The sequence below is a fragment of the Lupinus angustifolius genome, chromosome LG11, assembly GCF_001865875.1.
Source record: "Lupinus angustifolius cultivar Tanjil chromosome LG11, LupAngTanjil_v1.0, whole genome shotgun sequence".
Taxonomy (NCBI): Eukaryota; Viridiplantae; Streptophyta; class Magnoliopsida; order Fabales; family Fabaceae; genus Lupinus; species Lupinus angustifolius.
The window spans coordinates 29,308,381-29,328,162 of NC_032019.1; the positions used below are offsets into that span (position 1 = coordinate 29,308,381).

General features: G+C 35.0%; 3 protein-coding genes across 3 annotated transcripts in view; 2 read left to right on the top strand and 1 right to left on the bottom strand.

Annotated features, from left to right (window-relative positions):
- The window catches only part of LOC109359898, a 4,636-nt gene extending 3,226 nt beyond the window's left edge, over positions 1-1,410 (top strand). Inside the window, exon 2 of the mRNA XM_019604593.1 lies at positions 1,259-1,410. Coding sequence (XP_019460138.1) covers positions 1,259-1,410 — 152 coding nt within the window. The remainder of the gene's footprint in view (positions 1-1,258) is intronic.
- LOC109359900 lies at positions 4,892-7,271 on the bottom strand. Its single transcript, XM_019604594.1, has 4 exons — positions 7,152-7,271; positions 6,991-7,086; positions 5,921-6,253; positions 4,892-5,833 (listed from the first exon to the last, which is right to left on the bottom strand). The coding sequence occupies exons 1-4, from the start codon at positions 7,269-7,271 to the stop codon at positions 4,892-4,894; spliced, it is 1,491 nt and encodes a 496-aa protein (XP_019460139.1).
- LOC109359580 (scarecrow-like protein 21) lies at positions 18,186-19,762 on the top strand. The gene has a single exon (XM_019604280.1). It carries the CDS (start codon positions 18,264-18,266, stop codon positions 19,644-19,646), a length of 1,383 nt encoding a protein of 460 aa, XP_019459825.1. The 5' UTR covers positions 18,186-18,263; the 3' UTR covers positions 19,647-19,762.

Consider the following 19,782-nt stretch of genomic DNA (forward strand, 5'->3'; position numbering starts at 1 on the left):
TATTAGGCAATTCCTTGTGGTTCGACATAACCCTATACTATACTACAATTGAATCTTGAAAGAGGTGTAAATTGTAAAATAGTAAAGTGTTATCAATAAATTTATTTGTTGAAACATCTTTTAATATATAAAAGTGATGAAGCTAACTAACTAACTTTTATTTATTGTTATTTACATTCCTCAATTTATTTATTCTTTAATACCAACCTTCCTAAAGGAAGAAGTTTGGTTTGTTAATAAAAGGAACCCTAATAGGGAGTAAATAAATAAAGGTGACTTAACTTTATTATTCTTTTGTTCTTTATTTATTTATTTGTTTCTAACAACTAACTATTCATCATTTTTGTACATTGGAATACCATTAAACCGGTGTTGGAATTTATTCCACAAAACCGAGATGATATTCAAAGGTACTTAATAATTATGTAATAGGTGATTGTTTCGATACCACTGTACCGACGTTAGAATTTATTCTAACAAAGCGGAGATGGGGCAAAGAATGAATAACTTATTCACATGATTATTAGAAGTAAGTTATACCTAGAATATTCTTGAAACTATTATACCGGCGTTGGAATTTATTTCAACAAAGCCGAGAAGACGAACAAAGAATAAAACCGAGTTCACTTACTTAACCAAATAAAGAAAACACACTGAAGAGAAACTTCGCCTTTCAACAAATTGGCGTCGCTGCCGGGGACAATTTATTGAGGGGGAAAACCTCTAAAAAACATTCTTTCAACAACATCATCTTATAATATAACTAAAAATTTATAACTTAGATAACATTACTTAAAATATAAGTCACACAAATTTAATAACACATTCAATTTTCATATATAGCATTAATTGCCTTGAATCCTCAGTCAATGATTAAAAGTTTGTATACAACACGTATGTCGGAGGTAACTGCCCCTCGCCCAATGCTCTGGGTTCATAGGAAATGTCTTATTCCATTTCCGGAAAAAAGTCCATGTTCACACGACTTAGAATTCGTTTGCATGTGCCCAAGTCAATCAATGGATCATAAGATCCATAAGACATTCATTTTTCATGGCTTTTCCATAAGTCACTCAACTTAAAGATGATTTTTCTCAACCTTGTACAATAATAATAGGATGGAGTTCCTTATATTTTCAAAGATCTTTAGAAGGTTAATGGCTTTTGCATGTATTAAATTACATCACTTAAACTACTATTTAGCCTACTTCATATTCATGTGAACACATACTGTTTTAGCTGCTCTATATGTTTGCAGATTATGCATCAAAGTTGATGCAATCAGATGCACCAAACTTGGCACCAGATGCACCAGACTTAACACCAAACATGCTTGGCCAAATGCATCAGACTTGGGCAGATGCATCAGACTTGCTTGGACAGATGCACCAAACAGAGCAGCCTTGGTGAGGATTCAGAGCACACTCTTAGGTAGTTTGGCACGATGGATCAGGCCTTGGCTCTTAGGCAGTTTGGCACGATGGATCAGGCCTTGGCCTGAGTTATTTTGGATTGAACACTTTTGCAAGACCATTTACAATTCACTTGGGTCATGAATGATGTATGTACTAGAGTTTCTTAATACACATTTAACACATGCTTATTTGTTTTAAAGCATGTGCTTTCTGGTTTGTTAGGATAGATAGTTAAGTTAGTTTTATTACTTGGTCAACAAGGCATCTTGTATATAAGTACACAATGGTGTAGTAATCAAATCAATCAGTGAATTCATATTATTCTACATTCTTCTCATATACCTATCTTCTTTTCTAAAAAAAATATGGTATCAGATCTCTCAAATTGAGAGCTCTGCTGCGCCATAATTCTTTATCTTCATAAAGTTCAAGTAATCACATATATTCCCTGCTTCAACCAAAATAATGGAGGCAGAATCAAACCAGACTCAACACTCACAATAAGGTGTTGATACATCACAAAATCCAAGTAGCCCTTACTACCTTCATCCACAAGAAAGTCCAGGAGCAATATTGGTGTCACCACCACTGAATGGCACGAACTATCATAGTTGGAGCTGAGCAATGAGGAGAGCACTCTCATCAAAGAACAAATTCAAGTTCGTCAATGGGATAATAAGGGCTCCACAAGAGACAAATGTTATGTTTGATGCCTGGGAGAGATGCAACATTGTGGTCATCTCATGGATCACAAGGTCCTTAAGTCCACAAATAGCACAAAGCATAGTATACATAGACAACTCTCAAGAACTTTGGCTCGACCTCAAAGAAAGATTTTCAAAGGGTGATTATTTTAAGACATCTGATTTACTTCAAGAACTACACTTTATTAAACAAGGCGAGAGAGATGTTTCCACTTATTTTACTCATGTCAAGATTCTTTGGGAAGAACTGGAATAGAGGCTTTGAATTGCAATTCTTGAAGAAGACTTTGAATCCAGATCATCTCACTAGCAGCAAGAGTCAAACTGCGATATTCTGCTTCAGATGTGGACCGAGCAACCCATTCGTGTTTCTATAAACACCAGTAAACCAAATTTGGGCCAAGGTAAACACATGCCCTAGAAGTAGACTTACGGTCATCAGAATCAGATGCCCAATCTGCATCACAGTAAGTGTAAAGAGAAAAAGGATGATGAGGAGATACCAATTTTAATAATAGACCATGAGTAATTGTTCCTTGGAGGTACCATAAAATCCTTTTTAAAGCCTTCCAGTGTTCCTCTTGATGTTGTGAAAGAAACTGACACACCTTACTGATATTGTAGGAAATTTTTGTTCTAATAATAGTGATGTATTGTAAGGCCCCAGCAAGAGACCGGTACAATTTTCCATCCTCCAAGAAATTGCTCCCATGTCTAGTAAGCTTGCACCCTCCAACTATAGGAGTAGGAAGACTCTTCATATTATCCATATGAAATTTTTGTAACAAGTCTTTAATGTATTTGGACTGAGTAAGAATAAGAGACCCATTTAGAAGTTTTTGAATTTTAATACCCAAAAAATAATCTGAAGCACCAAGATCTTTGAGAGCAAAGACAAGATTCATCTTTTCAATGAGTTGCTTAATCAAAGCGGAAGAAGTTCCCTTGATTATGATGTCATCAACATAGCACAAGACAAACAATTTATGTATAGAAGTAGTTAAGAGAAAAAGAGATTAATCACATCTGCACTTTTGAAAACCAAAGGATAAGAGAGTTCCTGCCAGTTTATCAAACGAGGCCCTGGGAGCTTGTTTGAGACCGTAGATAGCCTTGTTCAACTTGCAGACTAAAGTGTTGTCTGAGGACTTGAACCCCTCTAGTTGTTACATGTAAACTGCCTCCTCAAGAAATCCATTAAGGAGAGCATTATTGACATCAATTTTTTGAACATCCCATCCATAGGTAAGAGCTAAGGTTAACACAACCCTTAGAAAAATTGGTCTTATAACGGGAGAGAATGTCTCATTGTAGTCAAAACCAGGTTTTTGATGATACCCCTTAGCAACCAACCGTGCTTTGTATTTATTAATGGTGCCATCGGGATTTTATTTTATCTTGAACACCCATTTGCACCCAATAGCTTCTATATCCTCATGTAAAGGAACCAAACTCCAAGTATCATTTTTCATCAAAGCATCAAATTCTGCTTCCACAACATTTCTCAACTCAGGAAGGGATAAGGTAATCTTTCCTGTTTTTGGTTCAACATAGGCAGTAAGAGCACTAGGAAAAGATACAGTCCTAGAGTGAACAATTTTTGACCTTGTAAGCATTGGGTGAGAATTAAGAGGCAACACCTGACTAGGACCAGTAACCAGCAATGGTGGAGACACACACGGGGATGAGGATGAATTGAGAGACTGGTGAAAAGGAGTAGTAGAGGATATAACAGCTTGGGAAGTAGTGGCCGAAGTAGAGGAAAGAGGTTAGGTATTTAGAGACGAGGGTTGAGACACCACTGAGAGAGTTACAGACACTACTACTAGGTTGGCAGTCGGATGTGGGAGTGGCAGAAACAGTGAAAGGAAACTTGCCCTCGTTGAAAATAACATCACGAGAAACATACATTCTACCCTTAGAAGAAAGACATTTATACCCTTTATGATATGAAAAATACCCTAGAAGAGTACACTCTTCAGACCTGTATTGCAACTTATGTTTGGCATAAGGTCTTAAACAAGGAAAACAGGCACAACCAAAGATTTTTAGAAATGTGTAGTCAGGAGGGGATTTGTAAAGACAAGTATAAGGAACTTCACCCTTGATAGATTGACTGGGAATTCTATTTATGAGATAGACAGTGGTGTCAAAAGCACACTCCCAATACTGTAAAGGAAGAGAAGATTGGGCAAGCAAAGTCAACTCCATTTCTATAGTATGCCTATGTTTCCTTTCGACCACCCCATTTTGATGATGAGTGTGAGGACAAATAATTCTATGATGAATACCGAGAGTTTTCAAAAGGGAGGCAAAAGGACGAAACTCCCCACCCCAATTAGTCCGGACAAACTTTAAGACTCCCTAAAACTGAACTTCAATCATAGTGTGGAATTACTTAAAAATACTAAGAGCTTTAGACTTTTGCTTGAGAAGAAAAAACCAAGTGTATCTAGTGCAAGAATTAACAATGGACATATAGTATTTGAACCCCGAAATAGATGCATCTGGAGAAGGTCCCCAAAGATCTATAAACACCAACTCAAAAGGAGTGGAATAAACCGTGTGTGAAGGTCTTGAAGGTAAACGATGTGATTTACCTAAAGCACAAGCGCTACAAAAAAAATATTGTTTTTTTATGAGGGGAAGTTTACAGTGTTTCAAAATATACTGCACAACTTATTTATTTGGATGACCTAACCGAGAATGCCATAACAAATACAAAGAATCATGCCTAGAGTTTTTACATGTAGGAGAAATAGAAAAGTTAGATCACGACTGAACATTAGAACTATTACTGCTAGAAACTGAGGATGATAGTGAGACAGGTAGCAGGAGATCGGTGAAGACATATAACCCTTTAGGACCGAGAGTGCCCTCTAGAAGTAAGGTATCATCAACCTGAGATTTAACACAACAATAATGAGAATGAAATTCAAAATACATAGAGTTGTCCTTGGCGAATTGACTAACACTAACAAGGTTCTTGGTTATAGAAGGAACTAGAAGTAAAATTTTAAGTGTGAGAACATGTGAGGGGTTGTGAGGAGATTGAAACTCTGTCGTACCAATACCTGTAATAGGTGCACTAGAACCATTACCCATAAAAATGTTGTCAGATATGGATAGGCCAGCAGAGTGTATCAAATTTGACGAATCAGTAGTAATGTGATGTGTGGCTCCAGAATCAGGATACCACAACTGAGAATTGTAAGCTTGTGGGTCCATACCAACCGAATGATGCAGCGGGCTAGGCTGCCCTTGTGCAGGATGAAAAGAGTCATAGTGAGACTGAGCAGGTGACATAGGAGCCAACCCTAAAACATAGGGCTGAAGATATCCCAGATGTAACACGGGAGGGACATTATTTCCATAGAGTCTGGAAGTGTGTTGCTGAAAATGAGAGGGAACACTATTTCCACAGGCAGGACGCACAACCTGAGTTGGGGATGCATACTGAGCATATTGAACCGGAGAAGAAGGAACTTGTGACTGCATTACCAGATGAAACCGGTACCAGCATTGCAAGGCTTCATGACTAGGTTTGTTACACAGTTGGCAACGAACCACGTCCAGAACGATAACCCTGCCATGTCCAGAATAATTGCCACGTTCTCTCCCTATATGAGGAACCCCAGATTGGTACTCAATAACAGTATACTGATATCCAGCAGGAGTATCTGACACCACGTGTGAAGGAAAATGAGTTGCTTCCTAATAATGTTGATTCTGAAACTGTTGATGTCTAGCTTTAGAGAATTGATGCTTGAGAGAGGAACTAGCAACATTAGCTGAAAATACCTCATTAGCGGGAGGATGAATCCTCTCCAAATAAGTCTCGTGAACCATTAAATGAGACTCAAGTTGAATAGAAGAATAAGATTCAGTTCTATTATTGATCGTAGTAACGAAAGATTCATATTCGGAAGGAAGACCTTCAAGAACTAAACGAACCTGTTCACAGCCAGAAATTACCTCACCAACTGCAGCAAGAGAGTGGATTAATGCATTTATGCGAGATACACACTCCGTAACACTTTGAGTGCCTTTCTTAATTGTGCGAAGTTGAGAGAGAAGGAGTTGGCTACGATCATGAATTAAGGAATCAAAGAATATATGAACTTCATCCCAAATCTGCCACACATGCTTGAGCCCTAGCACTCGAGATTGAACAGATTCAGAAAGGGACTAAAGCAACCACGACACCAGGTGCTGGTCTTGTTCTTCCCATTGCAGAAAAGCTGGATTCAATCATTGAAGATCATGATCTTCTTCTAAGAGAAAACAAAGTGGAATCTGCGGATTCACCACAAATTGTTCAAGTCAATGTGAAGCTAGGACGGCTTCTACTTGTTGTTTCCAGATGAAATAATTTTTCTTTGAAAGTTTTTTTGAAACATTGTGAAAGAAAGTAACCGTCACCGGAGGAACCACCGTCGAAGGTCGAGGAGAGAGAGAAGGTGACATCGGTGGAAAAGAATCCTTTGATATTCAGGATCTATAAACTCTAGATGCCATGTTAGGATTTGATGATGAGAGGAAGAAGAATCAGTGAAGACAAAGGAGAAGGAGAAGAAAACCCTTCGGTGAGAGAAAGAGAGAATGGCGAAGGAAGAAAGAGAAGATGAGAGTGAGAGTAATGAGAAATAATCTGTTTTGTGTATTGAATTCTTAATGTGCAAAGAATACACACTCTATATTTATAAAGAGCAGAGAAAACTATTGAAAATGTATATGGACAGGCATAGGGCCAGATACATTAAGAGAGAGACAGTTACAAAGCAGTTACATAAAGTAGTTAATTGAACTACTAACTAAACTACTCTAATAATGGTCTTATAAATTGTGAAATTTGATAAGTTGTTAGTGACGTGATCTGTAGCTCCAATATCCAGAATCCAAGTTTGGCTAGATAGAGCATTACCTGATGTGTAGCCAACATCTGCATCATCAGGCTCATGGCCAATCTGGTTGATCATATGGTCATGGCTGATCATATGGTCATCAGGCTCTGTGGTATGACCTTCTTTACCATGGAAGGTGCATAATTTTTGCTGTTGTTGGGAGTACTATAGTTTCTTGAATTGGATCCTGTATTTGTTTGGAATCTCCTACCACCTCCATTGTTGTTGTAGTTAGGCCCAATTCTCATATTGTTTATTTTGAATTGTGGCTTCCATGATTATGTAGTGTTAACGTTGTTCAATATTGTTTTTGTATTGGCCAATCTTAGCTCCTTCTTGCTGCCTTTCTTGTTGAATAACCAAGGAAAACTCTTTGTTGATGAGGGGAAGTGGTTCCATCAAAGGAATTTGAGTCTTTATTGTGTTATATTCATCATTGAGCCCTTTGAGGACACATATCACATACTTAGAGTCCCTATAGTTCCCGATAATCTTCTCAAAATCACAGGTGCATTTGTTTGTGCAAATTCAAGTAGGCATAGGTCTCAAAGAATCAAGTTCTTCCCAAAGAATCTTGTCATGAGTAAAATAAGTGGAAACATCTCTCTCGCCTTGTTTAATAAAGTGTAGTTCTTGAAGTAAATCAGATGTCTTAAAATAATCACCCTTTGAAAATCTTTCTTTGAGGTCGAGCCAAAGTTCTTGAGAGTTGTCTATGTATACTATGCTTTGTGCTATTTGTGGACTTAAGGACCTTGTGATCCATGAGATGACCACAATGTTGCATCTCTCCCAGGCATCAAACATAACATTTGTCACTTGTGGAGCCCTTATTATCCCATTGACGAACTTGAATTTGTTCTTTGATGAGAGTGCTCTCCTCATTGCTCACCTCCAACTACGATAGTTCGTGCCATTCAGTGGTGGTGACACCAATATTGCTCCTGGACTTTCTTTACGGGGTGGGGGTGGAGAGGGGGGACCCATGCTTAAAATAACAAGTCTCTGTGGTATGACCTTATTTACCATGGAAGGTGCATAATTTGCTGTTGTTGGGAGTACTATAGTTTCTTGAATTGGATCATGTATTTGTTTGGAATCCACAACATCAAGAGGAACACTGGAAGGCTTTAAAAAGGATTTTATGGTACCTCCAAGGAACAATTACTCATGGTCTATTATTAAAATTGGTATCTCCTCATCATCCTTTTTCTCTTTACACTTACTGTGATGCAGATTGGGCATCTGATTCTGATGACCGTAAGTCTACTTCTAGGGCATGTGTTTACCTTGGCCCAAATTTGGTTTACTGGTGTTTATAGAAACACGAATGGGTTGCTCGGTCCACATCTGAAGCAGAATATCGCAGTTTGACTCTTGCTGCTAGTGAGATGATCTGGATTCAAAGTCTTCTTCAAGAATTGCAATTCAAAGCCTCTATTCCAGTTCTTCCCAAAGAATCTTGACATGAGTAAAATAAGTGGAAACATCTCTCTCGCCTTGTTTAATAAAGTGTAGTTCTTGAAGTAAATCAGATGTCTTAAAATAATCACCCTTTGAAAATCTTTCTTTGAGGTCGAGCCAAAGTTCTTGAGAGTTGTCTATGTATACTATGCTTTGTGCTATTTGTGGACTTAAGGACCTTGTGATCCATGAGATGACCACAATGTTGCATTTCTCCCAGGCATCAAACATAACATTTGTCTCTTGTAGAGCCCTTATTATCACAGTGACGAACTTGAATTTGTACTTTGATGAGAGTGCTCTTCTCACTACTCACCTCCAACTATGATAGTTCGTGCCATTCAGTGGTGGTGACACCAATATTGCTCCTGGACTTTCTTTACGGGGTGGGGGTGGGGGGGGGGACCCATGCTTAAAATAACAAGTCTCTGTGGTATGACCTTCTTTACCATGGAAGGTGCATAATTTGCTGTTGTTGGGAGTACTATAGTTTCTTGAATTGGATCCTGTATTTGTTTGGAATTTCCTACCACCTCCCTTGTTGTTGTAGTTAGGCCCAATTCTCATATTGTTTATGTTGAATTGTGGCTTCCATGATTGTGTAGTGTTAACGTTGTTCAATATTGTTTTTGTGTTGGCCAATCTTAGCTCCTTCTTGCTGCCTTTCTTGATGAATAACCAAGGAAAACTCTTTGTTGATGAGGGGAAGTGGTTCCATCAAAGGAATTTGAGTCTTTATTGTGTTATATTCATCATTGAGCCCTTTGAGGACACATATCACATACTTAGAGTCCCTATAGTTCCTGATAATCTTCTCAAAATCACAGGTGCATTTGTTTGTGCAAATTCAAGTAGGCATAGGTCTCAAAGAATCAGCACTGTCTTACTCTCCAGAAATCTGGTTCTTCACTCCAGAACCAAGCATATTGAGCTTGATCTTTTTTGAGTCAGAGAAAGGGTTATTAGCAAGCAGTTACTTGTTGAGCATGTTTCCTCTGAGCTTCAAGTTGCATATATTCTCACTAAACCTCTCTCTACCTCCATATTTCTTCTTCTCCGAGATAAGCTTCATGTGACTGATCTGTGTACTGCTCAAAGTGGTCATGATGGCTCCAAATTTAGGGGGGAATATTAGAGTAGTTCAGTTTTAACTAATTTATGTAACTGCTTTGTAACTATCTCTCTCTTAATGTATATGGCCCTTATGCCTGTCCATATACATTTCCATTACTTTTCTCTGCTCTTTATAAATATAGAGCATGTATTCTTTGCACATTAAGAATTCAATACATAAAATAGATTATTTCTCATTACTCTCTCACTCTCATCTTCTCTTTCTTCCTTCGTCATTCTCTCTCTCTCTCTCCGAAGGCTTTTCTTCTTCTTCTCTTTCGTCTTCACTGATTCTTCTTCCTCTCATCATCAAATCCTAACAACCATCAAACCCATTTATGTCAAACTTCCCATTAATGTCACTATTAAAGCATAACACTTAGGAACTGTGCCTCTTTTTAATCACCTTACTTTATATGATGTTTTGTATAATCATGGTTTGAAATACAACTTAATTTATGTTCACAAGCTTGCTTCCTCTCTTAGATGCAAGCTTGTTTTTTATAAGATTTCTAGTCTCATCCAGGATATGACTACTTTGAGGATGATTGAACATGCTGAAATGAAGAATAATCTTTACATATTAGCCAAGCATCCTCAGTTTAATAATATTATGCACATTATTACTGCTTTACAAAAAGAAACTTTGTCTTGCTTTGAACTTTGACATTTTAGATTAGGACACCCTTCAAATGTCATTCTTGATAATATTGGCAAATGTTTTCCTTATGTGAAGTTTGACCCTAGTAAGGTTTGTGATTTCTGTCACCTAGGCAAGCAACCCAAATTATCTTTTTCAAAAAGTAATGCTTATACCACACATCCTTTTGAACTTGTCCATATGGATATTTGTGGACCTTTACATGTCTATACCATACATGGAGATAGATATTTCCTTACTATTGTTGATGATTTTAGTAAGTATACATGGATATTTCTCATGACAACCAAGGGTAGCACTAGGAATCTGATAGATACCTTCATACAAATGGTGTATACTCAGTTTAGCCATAAAGTTAAGTCTATTAGGAGTGGTAATGGCAAAGAATTTATGATGCATGATTGCTACTCTAAGCTAGGCATTATTCATCAAACTTCTTGCATTGAAAAACCTGAGCAGAATTTTGTAGTAGAAAGGAAACATAAGCACATTCTCAATGTAACTAGAACCATGTTTTTTCATTTTAACTTAGCTACTTGTTATTGGGGTTATGTCATGCTTCATGTTGTTTATCTTACAAACCTATTGCCTACTGTTACACTAGGACTTAAATCACCTTTTGAGATTTTATTCAATAAACCTCCTTGCCTTAGTCACCTAAGGGTCTTTGGCAGCCTCTATTTTGCCTCAACCCTTACTGCTCAAAGGACCAAATTGGATCCAAGAGAAAGGAAGTGTTCTTTTCTTGGCTATAAATCAGGAACAAAAGGCTACATAGTGCTTGATCTCTCAAATAGAAGCAGACATGTCTCTAGAAATGTTGTGTTCTATGAACACATTTTTCCATATAAGCCTCACAATATCCATTGAAACATAGATCCAGCCACTATTCACTCCAACACTGGTCCTAAGTTCCTTCTTGACCTACCTACCATTCAGGAAAGACCATCAACTCCATATACAATTGAGACCAATCCCACAGTAGAGCATTCACCAGGTTCACAACCTCATCACATCTTACCCTTAGATCCACCCATTAGGAGGTCTCATAGAGTTACCCACCCACCAACCTACCTAAGGTATTATCATTGCATTCTCTTAAGCCAAGAACAACCTCACACAGGCCTTAACATTAAACACCCTCTACATCATGTCTTATCCTATCAAGCTCTCTCCCCCTCATACCTAAAACACTGCCTTACCATTTCCTCTCACATAGAACCTAAGACTTTTAATCAAGCCATTAAGTCCAAAGAATGGACTCAGGCTATGCAGGATGAACTTGCAGCCTTAGCCTTCAATAACACTTGGACATTAGTTCCATTACCATCTCATAAAAGAAATATAGGATCTAAATGGGTTTACAAACTCAAGTTTAACTCTGATGGTAGTATCCAAAGGCACAAGGTCATACTTGTTGCCAAAGGGTATAACCAAATAGAAAGTTTGGATTACTATGAAACCTTTGCTCTTGTGTCAAGCTTACCATAGTGAGACTTCTATTAGCCTTAGCTGCTAGTCAAGGTTGGTCTCTACAACTACTTCATGTTAATAATCCATTTTTACATGGTGATTTGAATGAAGATGTTTACATGTCTTTACCTCAAGGTGTTCATTGTTCTATGCCTAATCTTGTTTTCAAATTGAATAAATCTCTTTATGGATTAAAGCAAGCCAGTATGCAATGGTTTGCCAAACTGTCCACTGCCTTGATTTCCTTAGGATACAAGCAATCCTCACATGATCACTCTTTATTCACCAAATCCATTCATAATCAATTTACTGCCTTATTGATATATGTTGATGACTTAATCTTGGCTGGCAATGATAATTCTGAAATAAACTCTATCAAGCAACATCTAGATCACAATTTAAAAATCAAGGACTTGGGTGATTTGAAATATTTCCTTGGTTTAGAAGTAGCAAGATCTAAGCAAGGCATAACTTTGTGTCAAAGAAAATATGCCTTAGACTTATTGCTAGACACAGGATTCTTAGAATCAAAACCTGTTGCAACTCCAATGATCAAAAACACTAAACTACATCAGAATGACAACAACTTATACCATGATCTTGTCACCTATAGACAACTTGTTGGAAGGCTTCTTTGCTTAACCAATACTAGGCCAGACTTCAGCATTTCCATCCAACAATGCAACCAATTCATGGTTGCCCCTGTAATGAATCATTACAAGGCCATGACAAGGGTATTTCGTTACATCAAAGGCAGCCTTGGCCAAGGGCTTTTCTATCCAACAACATCTATAGTTCATCTAAAAGGGTTTACTGATTCAGATTGGGTTGTTTGTCCTGATACAAGGAGATCTATATCTGGATATTGCATGTTCTTAAAAGATGTTTTGATATCTTGGAAATCCAAGAAGCAAAACACAATATCAAGGTCTTCTTCAGAAGCTGAATATAGAGCCTTGGAAATTGTATCTTGTGAGGTATAATGGCTTACCTATTTACTTACTGATTTTCACATCTCTTTTAAAAATCTTGCACTTCTTTACTGTAACAATAACTCGGTAAGATATATTGCTGCTAATCTTGTCTTCCATGATAGGACAAAACATATTGAAATTGATTGTCATGTTGCTAGGGAAAGACTACAAAGTAAGCTTTATCATTTGCTTCCTATTAGTTCTGAAGAACAAACTGCAGAAATCTTGCCTAAGGCCTTGGATCCATCCATATTTCACCATTTGTTGTCCAAGCTTGGAGTGATAAATATCCACTCTCCAGCTTGATGGGGGATATTAATTTACATCACTTAAACTACTATTTAGCCTACTTAATATTCATGTGAACACATACTACTTTAGTTGTTCTATATGTTTGCATATTATGCATCAAAGTTGATGCAGCCATATGCACCAAACTTGGCACCAGATGCACCACACTTAGCACCAGACTTGCTTGGCCAAATGCATCAGACTTGGGCAGATGCATCAGACTTGCTTGGACAGATGCACCAAACAGAGTAGCCTTGGTCAGGATTCAGAGCACACTCTTAGGCAGTTTGGTACGATGGATCAAGCATTGGCTCTTAGGCAGCTTGGCATTATGGATCAGGCCTTGGCCTGAGCCAGTTTGGATTGGACACTTTTGCAAGACCATTTACAATTCACGTGGGTCGTGAATGATGAATGTAGTAGAGTTTCTTAATACATATTTAACATATGCTTATTTGTTTTAAAGCATGTGCTTTCTGGTTTGTTAGGATAGTTAGTTAAGTTAGTTGTATTACTTGGTCAACAAGGCATCTTGTATATAAACACATTATGGTGTAGCAATCAAATCAATCAATGAATTCACATTCTTCTCATATTCCTATCTTCTTTTCTAAAAATAATAGCATGGCACTGCTAGGAGATAGATTGTCAAAAAAGATAATCTCGATACTAAGGGTTTGTCGTTGGGTGGTGATTGTGCATTTTGTTTTATAGAGAAGAATTAGCCTTACATTTATTTATAAAACGTCATGACTCTAGCATACTTTGGACAAGAATTTTTCAATGGTTAATTTGAAGTTGATCCTATTGAAGTGGAATCAATGTATGACTCTTAGTTTGAGGTGTTCTTCACAGGAAAGAGTTGCTGAAGAGACTAAACTTATAATTTGAGTAACAATTGTATGATCTATTTGGCTTCTTCGTAATTCGATATTTTTTTATAGAAATCTTATGATATTTTGTCCTTGTTAGATTTGATTAAAGTTAAGTCTTGCTAAAGTCATTGTTGATAACAACGTTTCTTTTTATGATGGGTGTATGAGTCTGATAATTTATATTTTTTCTCACTCTATTATGTAAGTGTATCAGTAATGGTATGAATACCCATTATAATCATTATTAATTAAGTTTTTTTGTTATAAAAATGTTATATATATATATATATATATATATATATATATATATATATGCACTTGAGGATATTTACTTTATTGTTAATATTTTTAATAATTTATGATTAAACATTACTTTCAAAATTAAGCATTGTTATATTTCTAATAAAACATATATAATATTATATCAGTTGTATTTATATTACTTTCCATAGCAAAAATCATATATATTAGTTACTTGTAAAATAGTATTGTTGACTTCATTTTTAATCTCTAAGCAAATAATACAATAACAAATTTCTTTACTGTACTAAGTTGGTGAGACCATAATCTTTGAAGGATTAAATTTATGTGACTAACTTCATTGATATAAATAGTTTTCAAGATGATAACAATTTTTTGAAATTATAGACTAGGTAGATTATATATTTATGTTTGAAGTACAAGATTAACCCTATTATCAAAACCAATTAACAAAGTTAAATTTGTATCCTCCCACAAGTATTCAACTTCAGATACAATTCATTTTCTCACGCAAAGTGGGAAAATTATAGAGAAAAAGAAGAAAGAAATTTTTTTGATTGAGACCTCACGGGGATATGTCTGACAACAAGGCATGTTTTTGTACCTCACCATTTTTTCCTCACTCACTTTCCTTTTCCGTCTTTCCCGTATCTCTTCTTTTTCATATCTCAAATATTTTTCTTCCTTCCCCATCTCACCTTTTCATTCATCAAGTTGAGACATAAAAGACGATTAGAAAATAATTTATACAATGATACTATATTTTTTACATTATTAACATATCTTTCATTATTTATATACTAATTATTATTGTTTTTAAATACATAAATATAATATATATAATAATGTAAATGTAAAAATCTTTTATATTAATGACAGGATGCATAGGTATTAAATCGTTATATTGCATTTGACTTTTAAATAAAAAAATAATATATAAATGAATGATAAATAATATATTTACCCTAATTTATAATAATGAAAAAAGATGAATATAATTTTTTTTGCTAAGAAAAGAAATATATTAAAAAACACAAAAGATACTACCCTAATACAAAACATGGGGAAGATGCATATAAATTAAAGTGTTATATACATTTGATTTTGGTCTTCCATGTATTGTGATCACTTTTATGGTGCGTGCTTTCTTTTTGCTGTTACCAACTCTATTATGGATAATATACTTAATGCATCCAATAAGAAGCCATTGTAATGTTCTATAATATTAGAGCATAATATTTAGAGGCTATAATATTGTTTATTATGTCGTCCATTAACACGACAATGAAGAATTTAGATTGTGACATTTTAAGATCCTGCACTGCCACCTGAGACTATCCCCCAATTTCATTTTCATGATGGAATAAAGTCAGTATTATGGTTAATTGACAAAGGTACATCTATAATAAATAATTTTAATAAGAAGAAATCGATATGGAATTTAAATTATTGTTATGTGAATTAATATAACTTTTGTTTAAAATGAAAAAAGTGTAAAAAAAAATTGCATTGTACATAAATAATGTTTACGTGTTTATACTATTATAACTTTTGTTTAAATATGTTTAAAATGAAGAAGTGTAAAATTTTTGCATTCTACATGAATACTATCTACATATTTATACTTGTTTACTTACAAGTTATAAAAAGGAAATATGAATATACTATTAGGGTTGCCCTAACATTTTATAGGTCATGTTTGGGGAAATTGAGAGCTCTTATTTATCATGAAAAATAAGTAAATTTTATACCTTAAAATTTATGTGAAAATGAGAGTTCAAAGGAAATGGTAGAGGAAAATGAGTACATTCTTTATAAAAAAGAGTTTAATTATTATGTGAGTAATTATACTAAATTTTCAATAACAAAGTTCATTATTAAAATTTTATACATTCTCTTTTCTTACTCATTTAATTGAGGACTTGAGTTCAAGATATATTTGTTTTGTCACATTATTAATAAACTTTAAATAATCTCATTTTTTTTCGCCCAATAAGAACCTTGATTTTAATCTCATATCAACTATGATGTTACAATACAATAATACTATAATCAATAAAATAGTGAACATATTTATTTACCTTTGATGATGCGCAGAGTATGTAGTTACATTATATGTAGTTCACCAACCAACAAGGCTTTCGTTTAGTAGTGTAATATCCTGCTAGATTTTTAGGATGATCAAAAGTTCAAAAGTTTGATTCCTGGAAGCGACACTTATTGAGAGAGGTAATCACATACATATAAGGGAATTAATTTCTTATCCAAATGGTGAGGGAATATATTTAATAATTCAAAAATAAAAGATGGTTTATGGTTTTTTTTGTAATCCCATATTCTACGTTCATTCATAGCCCATGTTTTTGTCACCAAAAGAAGAAAAATCAAATTGAATAATTTATGATATATAGTGATTTCAAACAAAAAGAAAAAAAAAATCAAATGCAATTCACAACAGGCAAGTTAGGTCACCTTTTGTTGCATTCATTTGTCTTGGTATATTATGATGAGAAGGTGTCAAAAGTTTCCTTGCAAAGGGTCCTATGTACTAAAGGAACATATGCTAACAAAGCCAAAATCCTTGTAAGAAGCTCTGAAATGTGCCAATTAAAAACTATTTTGAGAAGAATAGAGACCAAATTTTTTTGTTTCCTTCAAAGGAATAACAAAAGAACAAAATTGCGGATGTTCCAATTAACCAATACTTAAGCTTCATGACGTTGACATGTGTATATATTACTTTTCAAATTTGATCCAAATTCAATATACAACATATAAGCTATAGCATGCATGGTAAATCAAAATGCAAGATTTTACTTAACTTTTTTTTGGGTACTACCAGTAGTATTCCCTTACTCAATGAGTAAGAAATTAATCTCTTTTAGGATGCGTGACTGTTCCTCTTAAGAAGTGTCGCTCCTAGAAATCGAACATTTGACATTCTTAATCATCCTAAAATTTAATGAGACCTTACACCACTACACCAACTTTTTCGCCGTATTGATAGACTTTACCTAACTGAATAAAGGTAAATGAAATTGTATAGTGGAGAAAAGGAATATGTGTGATGAATGGAAGGGAGCTTAGGGAAATTAATTTAGTAGTAATTAGTATTATTTGAACCTCTTTCAGTGACATAATGATAGCATTATACACAGAATATATTTACTTTACCTAATAAATTATCCATATTACAAAAAATATATAAATAATTTTTTCCAAATTGTATTTTGATTATTAAGACAACTCTCAAGGACGGTACTCTTATAGTCTTATTCCTCATTGACACTGTTGTCTCTTGTCCATTGCATATGGCATCTTGCAAGCCAATGCAACTACTCATGGATTTGAAAAGCAATCCATCATAGTAAAATAACATATTAACGTGTTCTCCTAACCAAAGATTCTAAAGAATAATTAGATGCCTTCTTAATTTCTCCATCTTATTGGAAAATATAAAAGAAAAGTCAGGGATACCCACCTTCATTGGGAGGAAATTCTTATATAAATATAGTAGACTAAGTAATGTGGAATAAGTATGAGAAAATATAAACTATAATGATTAATTATGCTTTTTTTCTGGACTAAGGGTATCATGTTTTGCCTCTAATTACAAAACTCTTTTTATACACATAACATAAACTCAACATCTCATTTCATATTTTAGGACTTTTGCCATTTACCAATCTGAGTCTTGTTGGTACTATTATGGATATTTTTTAATCAAATACACAGTTATATATTAATTAATAATATTTCTATTGCATCACATTTATAAAATAGAGAAAAAAGTGTGTGACAACATATCATATTTGGAAATAAATATATTTATATTTTTTGATACTATCATTTATTATTAAATTTTAACTAGAATTAAAATTTTAATATGCTTTAAGATTTTATTAATTATTTCTACATCCATATCTCTACAAAGTATCTCTATCAAATAATTTATCCTCCCATACATGCTTCCTTCATATATATATATATATATATATATATATATAACCTCTATCTCATGACATGAGGAATAAGCTCTTAACTCTTAAAAGCCTACAAACACAAATAACACTGTTCATCTCCTAGATTTACTCTATCCTTAACCTCCTCTTTCTTCCATCTTCAGATATGGAAGATTCGGAGGAAGATGAGCTTCTAAATCTTAGCCTTTCAGTTTCTTCTGGTAGGGAAAGAAAAAAGAAGGGAAGGACAATAAGGGCTAATAATTCTAACTCTATTATTAGTCCTATGATGAACTCCTATGAAGGGAAGATTTTTTGGCTCCTCCAAATGAGGGAGCAGATGCTAAGACAAAACCATCATCATAGAAAGAAAGGAGTGATTGAAGATGGAAATGGGTTTCCTTTGATCCACTTGCTTCTCACAACTGCCACAGCTATTGATGAGAAAAACTTAGGTACATCACTAGAGAATCTCACAGAACTTTATCAAACAGTTTCCCTAACTGGTGACTCAGTTCAAAGAGTAGTGGCATATTTTGCTGATGGTCTTGCTGCAAGGCTTCTCACAAGAAAATCACCCTTCTATGACATGCTCATGGTGGAACCTACAAGTGAGGAAGAGTTTCTAGCATTCACAGATATCTATAGGGTCTCACCTTATTACCAATTTGCACACTTCACTGCAAACCAAGCTATCTTAGAAGCCTTTGAGGCTGAAGAAGAAAGGAACAACCGTGCACTACATGTCATTGATTTTGATGTTTCCTATGGTTTTCAATGGCCTTGTCTCATTCAATCACTTTCAGAGAAGGCAACAAGTGGAAACCGCATATCACTCAGGATAACTGGATTTGGCAACATGAAAGAGCTGCAAGAAACTGAGTCTAGATTGGTTAGTTTCTCAAAGGGTTTTGGTAACCTTGTGTTTGAGTTCCAAGGGTTGTTAAGAGGGTCAAGGATTATTAACCTAAGAAAAAAGAAGAATGAAACTGTGGCTGTGAACTTGGGTTCTTATTTGAACACTTCGAGTGGTTTTATGAATATCTTTGACACATTGGGATTTGTTCATTCTCTTAACCCCTCCATTGTGGTGTTGGTGAAACAAGAAGGTATCAGGAATCTTAGGACCTTCTTGTCAAGGTTCACCGAGTCCTTGCACTACTTTGCAGCCATGTTTGATTCACTTGATGATTGCCTTCCACTTGAGAGCACTGAGAGGCTGAGAATTGAAAAGAAGCTTCTTGGAAAAGAGATCAAACATGTACTCAACTATGACATGGATAATGGTTTTGATTGCCAAAAATATGAGATAAATGAGACACTAAAAGCAAGAATGGAGCATCATGGGTTTGTAGGAACAAAAATAAGCTCAAAATCTATGATCCAAGCAAAGCTACTTCTGAAGATGAGGACACATTATTGTTCATACCAGATTGAAGAAGAGGATGGTGATGGATTCAGAATTTCTGAAAGGGATGAAGGAAGAGCTATCTCTTTGGGGTGGCAAAATAGGTTTCTTCTTACAGTCTCAGCATGGAAACCACTCTGATATGATACAATTTCATGTCTCCTAACTTATAAATTCACCATTTTGGTAATCTGCATTCAGAATGATGACTTTTAATTTAACTTTATAATTTTAATTTCTTCATTTCTTTAGCTAGCTATATATATATATATATATA